This window comes from Furipterus horrens, unplaced genomic scaffold, assembly GCF_987537825.1.
Source record: "Furipterus horrens unplaced genomic scaffold, mFurHor1.1.pri manual_scaffold_3, whole genome shotgun sequence".
NCBI lineage: Eukaryota > Metazoa > Chordata > Mammalia > Chiroptera > Furipteridae > Furipterus > Furipterus horrens.
The window spans coordinates 173,911,458-173,933,309 of NW_028327173.1; the positions used below are offsets into that span (position 1 = coordinate 173,911,458).

The 21,852-nt window shown below is 38.7% G+C and overlaps 1 protein-coding gene and 2 pseudogenes across 4 annotated transcripts in view; 1 reads left to right on the forward strand and 2 right to left on the reverse strand.

The window, feature by feature from the left end:
* The first annotated feature begins 795 nt into the window (after positions 1 to 795).
* LOC150016773 (NADH-cytochrome b5 reductase 3 pseudogene) lies at positions 796 to 1,822 on the forward strand (annotated as a pseudogene).
* Positions 1,823 to 9,813: 7,991 nt separating this feature from the next.
* Positions 9,814 to 10,411, reverse strand: LOC150016774 (ATP synthase peripheral stalk subunit d, mitochondrial pseudogene; annotated as a pseudogene).
* Positions 10,412 to 13,780: 3,369 nt separating this feature from the next.
* DDHD1 (DDHD domain containing 1) overlaps positions 13,781 to 21,852 on the reverse strand; it is an 80,983-nt gene continuing 72,911 nt past the window's right edge. For 2 of the 4 annotated variants that reach the window (XM_090270895.1, XM_090270894.1), the window contains 2 exons: positions 21,480 to 21,563; positions 13,781 to 16,438 (listed from right to left, as the gene is read on the reverse strand). In XM_090270895.1, the coding sequence (XP_090127021.1) occupies positions 16,257 to 16,438; positions 21,480 to 21,563 (266 nt within the window). In that variant the 3' untranslated portion in view covers positions 13,781 to 16,256. The remainder of the gene's footprint in view (positions 16,439 to 21,479; positions 21,564 to 21,852) is intronic. The other 2 variants (XM_090270897.1, XM_090270896.1) reach the window with 1 other exon arrangement.

The following is a 21,852-nucleotide window of genomic DNA, read 5'->3' on the forward strand; positions in this document are numbered from 1 at the left end:
GCCATTTTGCCTGAGCACATGGTGTTACTGTTTTCCGTTGTTCTGTCCCGAGTGAGGAATATCAGCCCTTTTCCCCTTGTTCCTCTTAGATGATCATTCACACAGGCAGGTACCCGTGTGTGTGGCAAACTTTACAGAAGGTTGCTTGGTTTCCCTTTCCCTTGGAGACCCTTTTCACATCTTCCTACCTTAAATTTACCTGGGCTCTAGGGTTCTCTACTCCTTAGCTCCGTTCTCTTTACAAACAGAACTCTTTTGCTCTTTTTCAGCCCTGCCTTTGCATAGCCCCAAACTCGCTAGTGTGTTTTGCAAAAACAATGGCTCCTCTAAGGGAGTGTGAACCTCTAGCCTGCAAAGCGAAGTACTGGCAAAGACTTCTTTTTGGCTTTTGTGTGAAGTTGGGAGCAGATACTCTTCCATTGGTAGGAATTATTTCATTGTCCTCAGAAGGCAGAGGTGGCTACAGTCCATTTTGATCTTACATAAGTTGCTTCTTCTCCATCATGGAAAGAAACAGATATCTTAGTCATCGGGGTACATTTCCTTCCTTGCCTAACATTAGTCATCACATAAAAGAAACAAACAATTCAAAGGTAAAACAAAACAAAACAAAACAAAACAGCAAACTCATTATGGAGTATCCATGTTGGTGGAAAGTGCTTGATTTAAATCTTGTTGAGCATATTTAAATACCATTTCTATATTGTTTGGACCAGTCAAAGGCTAGGACTCACGGATAAACTTTATTATTTTTAAAGTTATTTACGCTTAGTGGTGGCTGCAACAGCGCTGGGCCACATGGTCCTCTCCCCAGTCTGGTTTCTCTACAACCTGTTCATGAAGCTGTTTGGTGCTCCACCCCCAGCATCACCCTCGAGAACCCAGACATCAAGTACCCACTGCAGCTCATTGACAAGCAGGTCATCAACCATGACACCCGGTGGTTCCCCTTTGCCCTGCCGTAACCCCAACATATCCGGGCTTCCCTGTTAGCCAGCACGTCTACCTCTCAGCTTGAATTGATGGAAACCTTGTTATTCAGACTTACACGCCCGTCTCCAGTGACGACGAGGGCTTTGTGGACCTGGTCATCAAGGTTTACTTCAGAGACACCCATCCCAAGTTTCCCACCAGAAGAAAGATGTCCCAGTACCTGGAAAACATGAAGACTGGAGACACCATTGAATTCTGGGGTCCAAATGGGCTACTGGTCTACCAGGGCAAATGAAAGTTTGCCATTCGCCCAGACAGGAAATCCAACCCTGCCATCAAGACAGTCAAGTATGTTGGCATGATCACAGGAGGAACAGGTATCACCCCGATGCTGCAGGTGATTCACATCATCATGAAGGACCAAAATGACCACACTGTGTGTCACCTGCTCTTTGCAAACCAGACTGAAGACATCCTGCTGTGGTCTGAGCTGGAGGAACCGAGGAACGAACATTCTGTGTGCCTCAAGTTCTGGTACACAGTGGACAGAGCCCCTGAAGTGTGGGACAGCGAGGGCTTTGTGAATGAGATGATCCAGTACCACCTGCCACCCCAGGAGGAGGAATCACTGAAACTGATATGTGTACCCTGTCCCATGATTGAGTACACCTGCTTGCCCAACCCGGACTGTGTGCCCCCACCACGCCCCCAAGGACCCTGCTTCTCCTGGGGGCCGGGCACTGGCTGCCCACCCAGAGAACTCACGGGCCCTGTCCACTCCCACACCTCCCTGTCATCTTTAACGTCACTTCCTCCACATTTCATACTATGGCCCCAGCCTCAGCCTGGCCTGCCCATGCCTGAGTGGCCAGCCCAGGGGCCCCTTTGAGAACAGGGTTCTGTTTCAGTGGGCCACCACAGCCACCTTTGGGGCAGGTTCCTATCTGACCCTCATAGTTCTTACCAGTGATGCCGGCTGGGTTCTGTCCCTCCCTTATCCCCACACCATCCACACTACTGGACCAATGCCACCAGCACGGTGTTCTACACCCCCACCCCACCTCACAGAAGGCCACAGTTTGTAAATATACAGGCAGTCCAGAGCAGTGGTGCCAAGAAACCCCCTGCCACCACTTTGGAACACTTGTCTGCTGCCCCTCACTGCATGCCTCAGTGCCAGGCCTTAGCACCTGACGGTACATACAGGTACCACTTAAAAGTCTTCTTGGCAGGGACTGCTGAGGGTGAGAGGCTGTCTCGACCCTGGGGCGGGGGTAGGATGGGGCTGGCAGAGGGCCTCCCTGGCCGGCACATGGGCCCTCCTGAAGCCTCCACATTTTCCCCAACACACCCAAACATTCGGCAGCTTGGGAGTTCCCAGCTGCCAGCTGCCAGCTGGTTAGACCTACCATTTCAGGGTCCTGGGCCACCAGCCCTAATGGCAGAGCTAAGACAGAGCTAATGTTTATTTATTCTTCAGTCCCAAACCCATCCCTCCTGCTACCTGCATCCCAGCATGCGGGAGATTTGGAGCAGATCCTCTTGTCTGAGTCATATACTCGATGTTGCCTTTAGATAACAGCGGGCTAGCCTTTGCATATCAGCTTTTTCAGTCATTTATGAGCAGAAAAAAAGTTGAAATAAAGCTTTTCTAATATTAAAAAAAGTTATTTAGGTTATTAGACTGACTTATAGCTATGTCTGGGCCAATAATTGTGTTACTGAAGTTCTTTCAGAAGATGGGACAGATAGTTAAATCATCCTACTTTTTAAAGGTCCTGATCCTTTATTTCTCGGAATGTCTGGGTAAGACACTTCTTTCCTATTTCTTACATTCTTCAATCTCCCAATGTCTTATATTGCTCAATACTCTCAAAAGAAAAAGGAACATTTATATTCCATGGTATTTAGACTGTGGTATATAAATTAATCAGGGTTGTATTTGTTGTTTCTTAAAAACACACACAGGCACTTTTGGATAGGTCACTCATGCATACAATTAAAAATTCAAAAAGCACAGAAGACTGTATAGCTAAAAGTGAGTTTCCCTCCCCACTCCAGTCCTTCAGTTATCTAATTCTCATTTGCAGAGAAAACCACAAGGATTAGTTTATCTTTTAGAGGTATTTTATATTAGCCCCATCCCCTATAATAGTATACATTCTATAGATGAGACTCTGCACTCTGCATTCTATACATACTGTTCTGCATTTTGGTTTCTCACTTAACCTTACAGCCTGAGGACTGTTTCATGCCTGTACATATAGGAACTGCCTTATCTTTAATTTTTTTAATATTTAAACTGTACATCAATCATTCCACTCTATGGAGGTAACATCATTTATTTCATTAATCCCAATCAATGGCCATTTATATTGCTCACAACTTTTTGCTGTCACCAGGTCTTCGATGAATTACTTTATGTGTAGGTCATTTTGCATGTATGAGACTATTTGAAGGATAAATTTGTAAAAGCAGAATTGATGAGTTAAAGGGTACAAGCATTTTCAGTTTTGATAGCTGTTGCCAAATTGCCCTGCAAAGGGGTTGTAACTATTCATCTTTCTACTAGTAAACATTTGAGAGTTCCTGTTTCCTACTACCTTGACCAACAGAGCATGTTATCAAGTTTTTTGAACTGACTTTGTCAGTCTTACAGGTGAAAAGTGGTATCTTGTACTTTTGAGTCTTCTCACTAAGTGATTTAAAATGTATTGCTTCTCGGTCTTTTGGCTAAGAGCAAGTTTGAATGATTTAAAATGTCATCTTCATCATATACTATGTTTGTCTATTTAATGCATTTCTGTTTTTTTGTAGTTTATTCCATTGGTCTCTTTTGTCTTTTCATACACGATCACTTTTTGATATGGTATGTTTTTATGCTATATTTTATTCCATAGTAGGCATAATCAGCCTTACTTTTCATTCTCCTAAGAAATTTCCTGGTTATTCTTATTTTTTTCTAAATAAATTTGAGAAAGCTCTTCTGGCTTCAAAAAACATCCTGTTGCATTTTTATTGACATCACATCATGTTAATAGATTTTTACTGAGATCACATCACATTAATAGATTGTCTAGAGATATTATTACTCACTTGATAAAGCTTGTCGTTAAAGGCTTACCGTTTCTTGGCAATATCTCGAGTCATGTCTTTCTTGTGCTTATTACAACCTCTTAAATAAAATGCTTTCTTATTAATTCTTCATGGCATCTTTGAAAACAGGGAAGACAGAAGATAAGGGATTAGGCTGATTATAGTTGATAGAAAGTCCTAATCCAGTTTTATATCTATTTGGAAATGCCTCATCAGTAGTTTTTATATAAACTCAGAAACCAAACAAACTTTTCTACTAAGGATTAAATTTTCTTCTAGCAACAAGCTAGCAATATGCAAACACAATTCTGCAGTGTATTTCGTGCATTGTGAACTGTGGCCAAGCACTGTTGAATGCATTTTGGTCACTGAGTAATAATCTCAAAAGAATTTTGAAACCAGAGTTGGCTTGAATGACAATGACATCCAGGATTGTGGCCTATTTCCCAGAATTCCTTTTTGATTTTCTAGAAAGTTTGGTCATGCCTGGGGCTTTGCTAAATATGGTACTTGGACCAGTGATTTTCTGAATGTGACACTGGGATCACTGGTATTTGTCTGCCCATGGGTTTTAGGACTATAATTTTTAGACATACTGTAGTTCACTACTGAACTGGTGCTCAGGAAGCCATTGCTCAGGGTGCAGACAGAAATGGCAGTTTGTGAGTTGATTATGGAAGGCAAAGATCTTGAGAATGTTCTATTGTGAATACTGAGTTACATACCTGGACACACTGGCACCACAGCTGGAGGATTATCTTTACATAAATATCTAATGGATTTAAAAGCTATCTTTATTCCACCCTTGACAAATGGCCACTCACTAAAGGGCAGCCAAGACTTGACAAGCAGTTGACTATCTGTAGCAACCTGGGCACTTCCTTCTATCACCCTAGTTCAGTTAATATGGGGAAAGCAGAGAAAGAGGCTGCATTAGTTACTGAATTACTTAGGACACATGCATGTGTTGACATACATCTGAGTGTATTTTTGGATTACATTTCCAAAACAAATATTGTTTTCATAATTTTGTTTTAGTGAACACTTTTCTCCTCAATGCCATGTGTAATTAAGAGCCTGTTTAGGTAAAATATTTTAAAAAATGTATAGCAGTATGATATAGGTAACATCTGAGGGTTTTGCTACCACATAAATGAGAACATTCTTTAGCTGGTTTCTCTGCAACAAAAAGACCACTGTGTTCTAAACTAGAATGCTATGCAAGAATCTGAATAGCATAGTTTACTGAGTGCTCAGCCTGTTCAGTGACATACCAAAAAGTGGGACAAAGGCTAAAACCAAAAATGTGGGGCATGTTTTAAGCAATGAAACTAAAGGCATGTGGATGACAAAATATTTAATTACCAGGGAAGAGACCAGGTTGTAAAATCTAGCTATAAAAGTATAAAGATGAGCAGTGATGGGATAGCTATTTGATTCAATGATCTCACTGCTCTTTTTGAGCATTAAAAGTTGCCAAAACCATTAAATCAGACCTCTCTGAACAGAGAATGGTGACAGTCTCATATGTCACTTGTCTTTTATTCCCACGATAACAGCAACATCTTAAACTATAAATATTAACTATTTATACATAAGAACTTAATGAAAGTTGAGGCAAAATGAGTAGTAGAAGAAAATTGTTACAGTAAATTAAGCACATGGCATTTTCAAGTCTGGACAAAAAATATGACACAAATTTCATGGTTCTTATATTAATGAGATTTTGTCTCAACCAAATCACATGAGGCATACTTTTCACAAACATGACTGTGCTCTTGAGTCTTAAAATTTGCCTTGAGTATTACTACATCCTGTGGCCGCAGTACTCAACAAATCTCAGATGAATGAAGCCTGAATCTGACAAGCCACTCAGAGAAATGTAAAACATGATTTAAACTAAGGGGAATTCTAGTTTCTCTTGATGACAATTTTTCATTTCTCTGGGGACCCTGTACAGCTGAGAACCTGAGTGCCTTCATACATACATATTAATTCTTCTAGGGAACTGTCTGAAAGACTTCACACTATTAATAATGTGCTTCCAGGGTGATTATGACAGATTACAATGCAGAATATTATCAGCCTTCTTAAACCTAAAAATATGGATTGACCATTCCCAGGACTATTTTGCTTCTGGGTACGAATATTTTGCTGCTCTTTGTACTGAAAGGAACACAGATAAGATTACCTTTATTGGGTAACTCACTTGTCAAGACACAAGCCATTCTGCCTATAGCCCTGAAGGAGTTAAAGCAGGATGTGATCATGTTGGTTTATTCTTCTCTTGAAATAGCTCATTTATGCAAGCACTGTGGCTGTTTTCCCCAGCACCAAGACCACCAGCAGGGGAATTAGCTAGAGTTTTGACTGAGTTAGAATTCTCAGGACTCTACCTAGAGATATTTATGTGGAGGCCCACCTAGAATGCTTTCCCACACTGCTAGGGGAGGTAGCAGAGTGTGGGCTGAAGCACCCCCACACAGCTGCTCCACCATCACCTTGCAGCTGTGTGACCAGGGTTTGTTCACCTAAACTCCTGTCTTGCTTGGTGTACCTTGTTGAAAACGAATGCCTAACTAGATTATTTACCACATTAAATGAAATACATATCTAAAGCATCTAGAAGAGTGCCAGATAAGACAGCAAACTGGTAAATGTTAACAATGATTTTTTAAAAAGCTACAAGATTGAAGACAATCAATTTGGCATACTGGTAAGCTTCCACCCCTATGTATATAGATGTATCCTTAAATATTTTTAGCTGAGAGGGGGGAAAATGAGCAGAGAAACTTTTGAAATAGGCAGTAGTAGCAAATCTTTACGACCATATATCTCCATCAGAAAAATTCCGAGGACTTGAGGTGTCAGAAACGAATGTCCTTTACCTTGGCCTTCCTCTGAGGAGCTGGCTCAGACAGGCCCCAAACAAGATGCCTATTGTTCCCGTTGCCTAGGGAACGTCCCACTCCCACTACCGTGTAAGCGCTGACTCCCAGACTAGTCCCTGCAATGTGCTGTGGTATTCTTTTCCCACAGAAATCATCTTTTATACATGCGGTCAGTCAACTGCCAGAGGATAGTTTTGTGCAAGGACTGATCTTGGCGTCCATTTACATATAAGTACAAATTGGTGTTCTTTAGCCTTCAAAAAGGTTGTGGACCCAAAGTTAATGGCTACTTGAAACTCAGAATACATTCCCTTCTTTATCAACAAAACGCAACAAAACGTTGTAGTGTCTCTCACAAAGGCAAATTAATTAACCAACTATCACTTCACATGAACCCCATCTTTTTCTTTGTGTCTTCCTTTCCATTTGTTTCAGTTGCAAAGAGGGAACATCATAAATTACTGTCTGGTATAGAGAGAAAAGTCTGCAGTTGGAAGGACTTGGAAATGCACTGGGGATTCTACCCCCACCCCCACCCCCAATTGTGAATGCAGTGATTACTTTCTTCAAAGTAAGTAAAAGTGCAATAAAAGGGGGGGTGGGGGAGGGTGGGGATAGAGCAAATTCCAGGAGAGGATAGCAAATGCAAAGGTAGAGATGTGAACATGCCTGGTTATGTTTAGGGAACAGCATATAGCAAGAAGGAAACACCTTGATCTCTGTAGGAAACTGCAACCGAGTTACTATGGGGCACAAGTTAGGGAGTGCCTGTAATTCTAAATATCTAGTTAGGCATTTTCATTTTGGACAGATATACAACAACGTCTTTTGAAACAGTACACCCAAGTTCTATTTTCAAGTTCATCCTGACATATACTTCATACTCTTCCGCTACATCCTAAGAACTATTTTAATTTTGCTTTGTTTGTGAAAGAAATCAAGGTCCTTTTTGTCTGGTTCCAGGCAGTCTTTGCCTTTTCTCAAGGCTTCTTCCAATTCAGCAATTTCCATGAATTCTGGACACATTATTTTCCTACTAAAATATAAACTCCATGAAAGAATTTTAATATTTTTAAATTCGTGACTATTTCTAGCACATAGAATCAAGTACTAGTCCAGATATACATAATCCAATAAATTTAAGCACCTACGATGTGATGCCCTGTGGATGGTCCAACGATGATTAAGGTACGCTCCTTACCTTTAAAAGAACTTGCAGATGAGTTGAAATGAGACCTGTAATCAAGCCCCAAACTAAGGCAAAATGAATCCAGTGCAACTGTTGAGGTCAACATTGTTAACAGTGGAGCTGTGAACAGATCTCCCCAGATTCAGATGTTGAGAACTAATCCCCAATGTGATCATTTGAAGGTGAAGCCTTTGGGACGTGATACATCATAAAGGCAAAGCCCTCATGAATGGGATTAGCGTCCTTATAAAAGGGACCCAAAGAGACCCCTTGTGCCTTCTGCCATGTGAGGTTGCAGTAAGAAGACAGCTGGTAGTGACGTAGAGGGCCCTCACCAAACGCTGAATCTGTGGGTGCCATGATTTTAGACTTCCCAGCCTCCAGAACTGAGAAATGTTTACGTGCTACCCACTTTGCTGCTTTTTGCTATAGCAGCCTTAACGGACCATGATAGATGGCTCACAAGCAGTTATTTCAACCAGAGGATTAAAGAAAGGCTTCAAAAGACACTGTCCTTAAAGACAGAACTTCCATCAGGGATATGAGGTTATTTTTGGTCAAATGATTACTAATTTGAACAACTCTTCTGGATCTGAGACACAGAAACCCATCTCAAAACAGCTTAAGCTAATAAAAGGAGAATGTAACTGGGAAACCCAGGGTTGGTGTTTGCTCCAGTTCTCCGGAACACTCACCCTGTACACGTATGTAAACTGCCTTCTCTCCCACAGCAGATGGCCATAACCCATGTTGCAGGAGGAAGGATGGAGTTTGGCCACAGATGGCTCCATGCGCACACGACACCGTGTGCCACTGGATTATATTTAATAGCTATAGAAGATTATCTGCATTTCAGGGCCAGCAAATAAAGGAGGAATATTTTGTTGGGCAGACAAAAGCAATGGGCAACCACTACCGTAACTAAAATGTGTGCATTCTTAGGTGAATAGCATGCAGTTTGTTTGCTGTGACAGAAATCTGACTGCCGAACACAGGCAGTGGCAGGTCAGGCAGGAGTCAAGTTGGACTAGGTTGTGGGGAACCTCCAGTGATAAATGCTGCTGTCCAAGGGCTTCAGGGGAAGGAGTACTCTGACCAGACCTGTGTCACTCTATTCCTTTCTCAGAAACAGCTTCTGGGCTTTTTGGAAATGTCTTAAGCTGTCAGACTGTCACCATCATGCAACAAGTCTCCTTCCTTCCCCATGTTTGCCATTTCCTTCTCCCATCCACACACTGTCCCACCTCAATTCTACATGTAGTCCCTATATCGTGGCCATTCATTCCCAGTCATACCATTCAGGGAATGACTTGTCCAGCACGTGAAATTCTTGGATTCTTAAAACATACATTAAAATCCCACTTTTCAGTCAGTGTGGCAACCAACGAAAGGGCAGGGGAAAGGGAAGTTAAATGACAATGTAGAAGCCTCAATCTGCAAGGTTCTTGGGCTTGATTTTTTTAGTTATCCCATATTCAGATTAGCCTGAGAACTACGGTCAGCTTTTCAACACTGGACTGAGAAGCTGTGAATGGATCACACCCTATACGACCAGAACGTGCCTATCTTTTCCTATACATGTACTTTATCCTCTGATGTTCTCAAGGGAGCCAATGTGCCCCCATGACCACCAACCTTCCTAATTAAGCTGTGGTGTGGTGACCACAGCTCACAAATAGGTAGATTTTATGCTTTCATTTTTTTTTTTTTCACCACGGAATTATTTTTAATGTCCAGAGAGCACACTACAGAGGCCAGAGCCTTCTCCCAGATGCAAGTTTATAAATTCTCAATCGGCTGGTGAGGCCAGTAGGGATACTTCTTTTTGTCTAATTTGGTTTTCGGGAAGACTTCATTCAAATCCTCAATAGTCATCTGCTCAAATGGAATTATGTTCTTGATCTTCTCCAGCTCCTCCTCATACTGCTCAATCCTGGCTTTGGAGAGACAGAAACTCAGCACAGCTTTTCACATCTTCTTTTTCTTCAGCATCCATCTGGGCACTGTATTTATCCTCAGGCACAGGAACCTTCAGGGCATTAAACTTCTTCTCAAAGTCGTCCACCAGGCCGGCCTTCGCCACGTTGGCCTTGTAGTAAGCCCAGTCAATGGCAGGTGCCTTCTCAGGCAGCGCGGCCAACCTGGAGGTGAGGGTCTCGTTCCAGGTTTTCAGGGAGTTAGCGATGGCCTTCTGGTTGCGGGTTATTATCTCCCCAAAGGTGACCCAGTCGATGGCTTTCAGAGCAAGTTTTCGCCCAGCCATCCTAAGACCCTTCACCGACCCCCTGCTTTGATTCTTCATGAACTTTTTGGGAGGATTACATTCCTAAGAAGGCTTAGAACAGCCTATTCTTTGAAACTGTTTACTATAGGGCACAATTACTTATTTTGGTGAATGATATAATAAATGAAATCAGTTTAACTAGAGAAACAGTGTAATCCAGAAAACATTTACTTCTCATTGCCTTAGAATTATTCAATGTGCATGTACTTAGTTCCAATAGAGAAATATAAAAACTAGACAATTCTAAAATGAACTTTTTTTCCTCCCATCCCAACTGATCACTGCAAAGATAATCCTTCAGTAAAACTGAAGATTCTGAGAAAATTAACTTGCCTTGACTGTTGAAAATGAAAGGTAACAGAGGTGGAAAAAGGCCACTTTCTTAGGTGTTACCGCCATCACTGACAGCATATAATACTGCTGTTAGGGAGTGAACCTACAAGGTCATAGAAGCTGAGAAAAGAAAACCTTGAGGGTCTCAGGACAGTCATAGTGCTAGCTGCTTCTGAGACATGTACCTAAGAGCAAAAGGCAAAAAACTCCTCAGACTCTTACTGGCAGTTTGATTTATTATGACATGACAGCCTTAGAACCAGAAAATGGTCACACCTTTCTAAAGCACAGCGCACAGGGAATCAACTACTTTCAGAGACCAAGTGGAGGCGAAGGTGGCTGGGGTGCAATCAAGGGAAGATGTGAATGATGCTCAGAGATATCTGATGCTTCCAGGAGAAAGTATTAAAATACTTGTTTTTCATCTTACTCCAACAGAAGACCAGATGTCGTCTTCCTACAGAACAGCTTCCTAACATATCCTGACAACTGCAGGGTGGGGAGGAAGCAAGTTGCACCCTGTTAGTACAAATGAAAAACCATAAGGTAATAGACAATACTAAGTATACACCCACCCTTCTTCAAACACAAAGGCAGAGGAAAAGTTCACGCTAATTATTTGCCGACACTATTTTTGGAGAACACACACACACACACACACACACACGCACGCATGCGCACACACACACAGAGCAGCAGCAGCAAAACCTTTTCTCCTCTTCTCCAAAATGTATAGTACTTAAAATTAAAAATTTCTATTAGTTAACCCACGGTTGGAGCAGTTTTAAAAGGAACCAGCTTGTCATAAATTGATCAAAGGCTATGCATAAACACTTGAAATAAAAGAAATATTAAACATTTTATACTACGCAACTTATTTCCCTAACAAGTTTGCACTTGTCACCAGAGTAAAAAGCTAACCAAGTGTTTCTTATTTATTTTGTTTTTTCCTTCTTTTACTCTTCTCTTTCCTGGGTATTTTGAACCTGACACAGGAAAAGACATCTGTCCAGACCAGGTAGGACACTCTTTCAGGAGGGTCTGGAAACGAAGGAGACCTGCTGGGGAACTGGAGCCTCGATATATGTGCTAAGGCTTTGTAGTACCTAAAGCATCAGCTTACAAAGAGGGCTAGGGGAAGGGGAGGGAGGAGGCACAGAAAACAAACAGGCTGTTCCCTATCTACCAGGGGAAGGAAACAGGCAGTAAGGTGTAAGACATAATTGGGAATTCTGACTAGGTTCAAATTCTGTCTTTTTTTGGCTGGTCATGTGATCTTAAAGGGTGGTAGCAGTCACTTGTCAAGTGCAGTAATCACATGAAGGGATGAAACTCTGTAACATGAAGGAATTAAGTGTGACCAGCGTTTCTCTAAGTATATTCTAATTTTTTAGAAAGTCTGGTTAAATAAGTTTGGAAAAACTCCCCTTCCTCCATCCCTCACAGCACCACAGACTCACCTCGCATTTAGTGTATTGAAGGCTCCCAAAGCCCTCCAATAAATGAATCTTAAATCTGGCATTTCCCAAACTTATTTTCTGAGAGATCGGTTAACACCCACAGACCATGCTTTGGAAAATGGTATCTACACCCCTTCCAGCTCTAGAATTCTATTTTTAATGATCTTTTTCCTTAGAGCTCTATCGATTCCCTCCTTCCCTGCTGTCTTTAGTCCTTCACTGAATCTTTGGGCTGAACCTGACACACTGCCCCTGCACTTGACTTTTCATGACCTTTATGCAATTTAAATGCTCGCATGAAACTAAAACAGGGTTGGACTAGATGACCTCTAATTTTGTACACACACTTACATTTTAAGATTTTTTGAAAATTATCACAAACACCCACTAAGCATAAAAGAGGACATACACAGGCCAGGCTATTTCCATCACAGCACTCATGTTTACTAAACAAGACCTTTGAGATGAAATTCTACATCCTGCCATTCTGTGTCTGCTCTAAGCTTGAAACTATACATATTTCCTTGGCAACTTCCTTCTTCCCTTGACTAACGCAAAAGGAGGAATTAGAGAGACAGTGTGGGAGTTCCCTAGACTCATCCTAGGGGTAACAGTTAAAGAGTTCAGTGGGGATGCTTCCTGCCAAATGTGCTCTCTGTAGGTACAGCAACACTTTTTCATGTAGGTAAAGTATTATACAACATTAGGAAACTGTATGTACTGCTCATACCTACCAAAACATTTAATAAATGTGTCTCAATTCAGCCAGAATACCATCCGATTCCTGGCAAAGCCTGAGGCCCAGGGATGACAGCAGGGCAAGGAGACAATTTAAGCATAAGGACAAGAAGGCAACTACCCGACACTCATAGAGTTTAGTCAAATTTTAGTTCTGGCTCCAGTGTTATGACTGCCACATCCTCGTTTTAGCTCTGCCCTAATCCTTATTTAACATCACAGAAATATTAACCAGCCTAACTAGAAAGCAACTCAATTATCTTCTGTCTACTACAGGCCTCATGATGGAATCTAGAGGCTTGGTCTGGCAGAACTGGCTGGAACACTGCACTGCTTTTCCTTTTCCTCTGTCTACTCTTTTGGGGGAACAGAGAGCTGGGATGTAGTGTGTTAAATAAATGCCTTGTAGACCAGGATGCTTCAGTCCACAACAGAAACACAGAGAGGAACAGAATGGGGATGAATGTTTACACAGCACGTCTGAGGGCATCTTGCAGTACATGCTCACTGTGAGAATTTCCAAAGGCCGACAGATGCTGTTTAATAAAAGGAAATAAAACCTAAGATTCCTAAGGCTTGATCCACATATAAAGTAGTTACCGGAAAACTGAGTACATTTTGTAATTACGTTCTGAAACACAGTAACAGTGGATTGTAACGTAAGTATAATTACTATTGAAAATAAAGTTATAAACTAACAAAAGGCTTCAGCAAAGGCTCATTCTAAGGTAAAAATAAAGCAAGTTGTAACCCAATATGTTCTCATTTTAAGTTTAAATAATTTGGGAACCTAACTGGATTAAAATTGAATAACCTGACCAGTACTCAGAAAAATCATGATAGCATGTACACAAAATAGAGAATAAAATTTTAATGGTATCAAAAACAACTTTTTGGCCAATTTAGTACTTGCTGGAATAAAGTTGCAAAATGTTACTCAGTAACTGATTTAGCTTCTAAATCAAGCCAGAATTACACATACTCTGTATATTACTTGAGTATATACAAGTACATTCCATGATAACATGCAGAGACATGGAAACAAGGGTATTTATCATAAAATCAAAACTGCCACCTCTATTGATGAAGTAATGAACTGAAAACAAAACAGCTGTCCAGTAATCCAGAATATCTCACTGTGAAAAGGGGGGTTTTGAATGTTGTTTTTGTCAAGAATTCAAATTGCATGTGGTTAAACTGATTTTGTTTTTTCAAAATGAAAAAAGGGAAGCAGGTACATTCTTATAGCTATGGGAATAGAATTTTTTACTCAATATCAAATTAAAAGGTGACAATGTTCTCTTCACATTCTGTTGGTCAAGAGTGAATTCCTTAAAGCTCTTAGGTATTTGAGTGTCATATTACCCACAGCAACGTATGCATAAGTACATTTAGTAATAGTCATGTAAGGTACCAGTTTAGTTTTCCTGAGAACTAAATCAGACCTACAAAATAAACAGGGTATGAAAATGACCTGAGTTCACGGGAATCTCTAAATTCAAGAGATTACTTCAGTTTTGCTAAGATCTCATCAAAAGCCTTTTATAGCAAGGGTTTCTTGGTCACACATTTGGTCATGGAGCCTTGGAACCTTTTTAAACGCTAAACAGAAGTGTTTTATGTTATGCTAATTCAGTGAAAGGCCAAACCAGACAAGAGGATTGATGGTGCTGAGTACAAACTACAAGTAAGCCACAGATCCCACGATCTCATAAAGAAAGGAGCAGGTGAGATGTGCAACTGACTGCCTGTGCACCCAGTCTGACGATTACTGGGGAGCTAAGAAAAATCCTCGTGTGGTAAACAAAGACAGCACCTTAAGTGGAACCTAGTGGAAGCCAGCCACTCAGAAGTGAGGATTGGTTGGGGCAGAGATGGCTACTGATCCCTTCCAGGTAGCTTTTCCTTTGTGTGTGAGAACCCAAGAATGTGTAAGACAAAGAGCAGAATATTGGCTTCACAGTCATTCCTCCAAATTATAAATTGCAACCTGTTATTATTGTTTGCAAACTACTAAGAGGTAACAAATAAATTATTAGTCACTGATATAAAAGAATGTGGTCTGGCTTCAATCTGAGCTCTTCTGATTTGCTCTGTAACCTAATTCAAGGCACTTTAAATGTTCTGGTGCCTTAGTGAATTAACATGTAAGATGAGAATAACACTCACCTACTTACCCTCATGAAGATACTACAGAGATTATTAAATCTTATAGCACTTTGAGCTCCTCAGATGAAAAGCACTGTGGAAATAATTACAGCTGAGGAAAACTCTTCTAATGCCTTGGAATTTTGATCTATTGTGCCGTATGTCTCCATCATGTTTTCTTAAACGCTTTGAAAATAATATGTTAGTGGCATAAGTTGTTTGGCACAGAGATGTTTATATATTTAAAATAGTTGTTATATTCTCGATTGCAAAGAATTTTACTAAACTTTCCAATAAAGTTAATGAAATGTACTCATTATAGAGTACTCTATGTGTTTAGAAAACTTTAGCTTTCTCTGAGGGCACCTGTGACATAATAAAAATTTCTATTTTTTCAAAATAATTCAACTAGTGTTATTTGTGTGAACTACAAGTTTTAATAAAAAAAAATACTCAAAGTATGCCACAGTGTCTATATATTCATCTGAGGAGTACAAAGATGAAGTTCTGAAAAAAAAGGGTCTTAACACTAAAGAAAATAAATGTGGTTCTTAAATTGTTCAAAGAAAACTTTAAAAAAATAATGTTTTATACACTGAAATAAAAGCAATTAGTCAGAGGTAATAAATTATAAATACAGCAGTTCAAATATTGTTTCTTTTTTAGCATTAGTTTTGCTAAACAAGTTAAATTCAAATCACTTAAATCTGTTATGGTCTTCCTTCAAAAGAATTGTGGAAATGGAAGCTTTCATAGGAATCTAAAAACAATGATATTACCTTGTGTAGCATACACTAGATATTGACCATTTTAGATAACATATTTTGGTTAATACATTAGATTCAACCTATTAATATGCCTTTATATTTGGGGGAAATTAGATTGTGATTTATAACCTTGCAGTTCACTTGAACGGACTTTACTTCCAAGTCTTGCTTGATTCTCTGCAGGGGGTTTCTGTCAAGACTCATAATTAAAATGATGAAAACTGTAAATAACTTCTTTTGGACTGAAAAAAAAAAAGTGTTTTGTTTTGTTTTTTAAATAAAGTGCTTTAAATTCAAATATTTCTTGCCCTAAACAAAACTGAAATATACTTAAACCTGAAATCTGTATCTTGACACATATATTTTAACAGAAAAAAAAAAAAAATTAGTATTGGGTCATTAATGTCCTTCAAGAGTTCAAATTGGATCTAAATGGGGTTTTGCATTATGATCGTGCTCGTGTTTGTACATGAAGGTTAAAAGAAAGAGGGCAACATCCAAGGAGGACCAATAGGCAGTATGTGACGTGACAGCTGACCAATAGCGGCTCTCCACAAGTCCTTCTCTGAGTTCAAAATCAATTCTGTGATCCAATTCCACTAAAAAAGAAAAAAAAAAAAATCAAATGAATAAGTATTACAATGATAGGTTCTACATAGACTTACTAAAGTTGAGTATAAAAATTTAGCTAATACAAGTGATTCTCCTAATGATAGGTATGTATATAGATATTTAAAGTGATTTTCCACTTTAATTGTATGGGAAAAACACTCAGAAGAGACTTATTACCTTAGGATTCTATTTGGCGAGTCCTTTCCTTTGTGTTATTATGGAATAACAACGAAAGAAAACAAAATATCACTTGGTAAAGTATTATTTGGCATAAATCCTGGCTTTCCCATTTAAAATTTGTGCCTAGTCTGTACAATCAGGAAAGCAGCCCTCTTATAGAATTGCAGGGCAGGCTTACCTGCAATAATGTCTATGGGAGTGCAATACGCCACTAAAGGCCCTTTAACTGGGGAGGCCCCACGCGTCAACTGGCCCTGTAGGGATATGCTAGAAGATAACCATCTTTTTACTGTTCCACAATGTTATCTTCCATACTTGGCTGACTTCCTCCAAGGCAGCCTAGATTTTATCCAGTCAGCAGGGTCTAACATGCACCTGGAACATACCCGTGCTCAACAAATGTCTGTTGTGGCTGGGAAAGTTATACTGGGCAGAAGAGTGCTGATCCTTGGGAGGAAGGATTTAATTTATAACTGTGCTGCACTCAAACAATTCAATGAATTCAATAAAATCTTTTCTAAAACCCACAGAAAGTCCTTGCAATAGCTGTAAAGAGAAAAATCACCTGAACAAATCAAGGCTACAGGAGAATTTGAATGAATTCATTTTAATAAATCCTTAGAGAGAAAGCACTTAGAACAAATGCTATTTGGATCTTCAGGAACTAATTCTTTAAAAAATGTCAGTAAGCCATATAGTATTTCGAAGGGTACATCCTGAAAACAGAAACACCCAAATCATTGCCACTCAGACACTCCAGGTTTGTTCTTTGTCCAGAATACCAGCCGATGTAAAAAGTAAAAATGGGCAAAAATTAAGAGGCAGGTTGGAGAAAAGTTGCTTTTTTTTACACTGGGAGTTTGGTAATTGCATGTAGAAAACTGTATCACTCGAGAATAATTTCATAACAATGTTTAAGCTAATACTTATTTTAAACAAGTATTTTGTGACAAGACCATTTGATGACTTAAAAATGTATATCCAGTTGTTATTTTTCTATTCAATTGTTCTTTTCTGACAAGAAATGTCCATGGAGCTATCTATACATTCTCAGGTACTAATAAGGTTATTAAACCATTTCTAAGATATATCGACATAGGCTTTTCAAAGGTATTTAAAACTGTTACAGTAGTCTCCTTATTTAACTTATAAGCTAATGTATAAGCTAGAAATAGTTGAAATCCATATGTGGACTGTGGAGTAGTAATGTCTGAACCTTTCATCTTCTGTACTGCATGGGACCCTTGTGTTAGGTTTGTGGGTACATTCTGGCACAACAGACTGAAAGATGAAAAAAGAGAAAACTGGAATTCTCAAGTATGATGAGGAAGAGTAAAGGTGAAGTTAGTTATGGAGAAAAAAGAGGAGAAACAGAAGAGATAGGGAACACACATAAGCATTAATATTAGTGAAGACTACAAATTATAATTTCTAAGAATTTACTTTCAAATGCTACTGTAGAATGTTTTACTAGTCCAACAGTCTTAAGTTCAATTGTTTTCAAGTCAAAGAAAGTGAGATTTTTCATTACAGCCAGTGTAATTTGGCTCTGCTTTAATTTTATGTACTTGAAATTTATTCTTAATATGCTATTACTGTCATGCAACTCTGCCTTTCATATACTAGACATTAAATTTCTCATTTAATTATCCTATTATATGCCCTTGTTATTCTTGTAACCTACAGGGACTTTATTAAGTGTTGTTAACTGATTGGCCCTCCCTACCCCTATCTATTGAAATGTCTCTATTGAAATGGGATCTGGGTAGCCAGCTTATACTTGATGAACTATTTTAGTCTCTCATCTTCCTTAGAAAGTTTATCCCAGGCGGTCTGACTGCTGGTGTGGTTAACCTCTAATTTGTGTTGATTTTGTAGGTGGATGGACAGAACTAGATGGGTCAATGCCTCATCTTCTTTCTCCTGTTTATATCGATCACAGATTTCCCAATGGACTGAGGTTCTACATGACAGGGTAGGGCAAAAGTAGGTTTACAGTTGTGAGTATGCAAAGTTTATTCTTATTCTTATTAATTATTGTATTATTTTCCATATGAACAACTATGTATTACTTTTGCCCCACCCTGTATGTGCTGTGAGATCTGCTCTTGGCCGAAGTGGGCCCAAATCTACATGGAGTTGCCTCAGACCTGTCTCATGGTTACCATATAAAGAATGGGTAGCACCACACAGGTAGATAGTTTTTTCCCAGCTTCTTTCACTGAGTTAGGTCAAAGAAAAGGAGAACATAAAATCATCACTTTGTCCTTCTTTCTCCTTCTCCAGTGCCTAAGTGCTAGAATGCTTCTATTCCCAAAGAAAAGAATGAGATCCCTGAATAGCTGAAGAAAAGTAAAAATGAGAAAAAAATGTTAGCTTTTAACAATCAGCAGTTTGCTTCTACATTTTGAAACATGAATTATTTTCTTTTCTGGGAATTCATGCATACGAATATATTTCCCCAAAGCAAATGTCTGCAATCTACATCTGTGAAGGTCAAGTGACATCACTACTATGCTTTCATCAGAGAATTCTTTTGTGCATAAGGCTTGTCAACATAGATATGGTATTAATAACATGTGAATAGAAAGAAAGCACTTCAGTATTATAATATGCACTAACCAGACAGGTAATTACTATTTAAAGGAAGCATCTTAACTTCTCTAAAGATAAGTTTTTAAAAACTTAATGAATCTTAAAAGTCATCTTATTTATAAGTAATAATTATAGTCATATTTGCGCGACTTTTGGCTCCAGGTAGACACCAAGAAAAATAAAGTGCTGTTAAAGGAAACTGTGTTTCCAAATGTCTGGTGAAAAATTCATTTGTAATAAAGATTATGCTCAGACTTCTTATTAGCAGATTATGCCTAATTTTTGTGCTGCTTCAGAGCAATGACATTATTTCACATGCTTAGGTATTTGACATTCAAAGAATACTTACATTTTTGAATTATCATAGCTCCAAATACATTTAGGAATATTCTCCAACCATTCTTTACTTGAGAAAATTAATTAACAAAAACTCTAAGATGAGTTTTATAATTAGTTGTCATTTCTGCCAAAAAAAATTCTCAACACTAATCTACCCTGAAAGACATTTAAATACCTAAATTTGACAACAGATGGGCTATGTGGGTAAATGTAAATATAAGCTCTATGGGTAAATCTCGAATACAAAAAAACTCCAGGAGATGGCAGTATTTGTTGGACCCTCTACAATCTGGTTTAAGAAACTTTCTCAATCATACTCACAACCTGATTCTACTCATCACTGGTACTACTCAGGAAAATGAACTGGTTCCTTACACACTCCATGCTTCCCACCTCTGTGCTTTTGCTTACACTCTGTTTCTTCCCCCTGTAATGTTTTCTAAATCTCTGCATGTCTAAATCCTTCTTCCATGAAGCCTTTTATGATTTCTACAGGTGAAATCATTTCCTCATGCCTTAGAACTGACAGAATCCGTTAACTGTACCTCTGTTATGTGTCTCATTCTATCACATATTATAATTATGTAGTTCTCTACCTTCTCTACTAGAATATATGCCCTCTAGAAAATATTTAATTTCCACACCAGCATCGAACACTTTTACAGGTCGTGCTTAAGTCTGTTTCATCTTGGTATCTTTTCTAGAGACTACCTTGGTATCTTCACTCACGGTAAACATTTAATAAGTAATTGCAGAATGAATAAAAATGGGAAGAAAAATAGAAGCCATACACATTACCAACTGACTCAGTTTGGTGTGGGTATGATTAGTGGTCTAATGGCTTACGCAGCTGGGATGACTTTAAGATAGAGGATATAAGTCTGCTAGAATACAGGACGAATATATGAATGAATGAATTTTCCTTTCTCCAACTAAATATGCAAAAAGCACCAATCAAGTTATTTCTTTATTGAAGTAACTAAAAATTACATGAGCAGGGACCAGAGTGAGCACTGTTACAAGCTCATTTCTTGAGAGGACTTCACTGAGTTAGATCAACACAAACTGTGGCTAGGGAGAAAAAAAAAAAAAAAAACCAAAAAAACCCTAATCAGCTTGTCATACTAAACCACAGTTTTGAAACTTGTATCAAGTAAGAGTTGTTTTGAAAATAGAAAAAAAGAAAGAAAAAATAATTAGCAATTAAATACAGAAACTATGAAATTAGATATGGTTAAAATATTGAAATAAAAACCTTTCTTTAGTTAAAGACAAAATCCACTATTTTTAAAAAAATGGAAAAAGGATTTGTGGAAAAAGGAATAAGAAGTTAATTGATAAAAATAATTTAAACTGCTAAGATTAATCCTTTGTGATATGTACAATCTGTTGAAAATTAAGAGACTGAAAACATCTCTTACAACTAATAATACTAAGTCTTTAAAGCAAACCTACCCTTCTAAAGAATATTAAATATCTGTATTGAAACCAGGTATCAGCTGATGACATATCTAGTGTTACCAATATCTGAAAAAACTAGGCATGATTAATTAATCCTTTATTATGAAAACCTTTTATATCTAGTGTAGTGCATGAGAAGTATAGTGAACTTCTTTGAAGCCTACAGGACAATAGAGAAGAAAAAATGACCTATGCTTTTCTCTTTCCTCTAAAAGGCTCCCTCTTTGTAGGAGCATATAGACGTATCATTTATTTTAGCACATTATGCACTAATCAACAGTTGGGTTTCAGGATCACTACCATTAAAGATTAGAAAATACAGAAAGGAAGTACATATAAAGTAGTCTATAGGCAGATTTCATAGAAGAATTGATCCATTTTTTTTCAATGAGCAGAAGAACTCTCTAATTATATTCATAGTATTCTGAATGCTATTCCTGACATATACCATACCGAGGGTATTATCTTTATTCTGCATTACATATTCCGGAAAAAGAAGTTGTGGGAGATTAAAGAACGACTCCTGAAGTCTGAAATCTGCGAAAAAAAAACACAAGATGCTGTAAAGTGTTAGCTGATAGTTACAAATGGCCTTCAACGATGCAGTGGCGAAAATTTAGAACAATACTCCCAAATAAGCTGATTAAACCTAGCATATGTAAAGAAGGACACATTTTGTTTTCTATGAAGAGTTCTTTGATGGAAAATGTAAGCACAATTAATTTTGAAATATGATGTCATAATTTGTTAACACCTAGATATCCCCAAAACGTACGGTTCATTTAAGTTCTGACCTAGAGGCAAAACAATGCTAAAAGAAACAGAT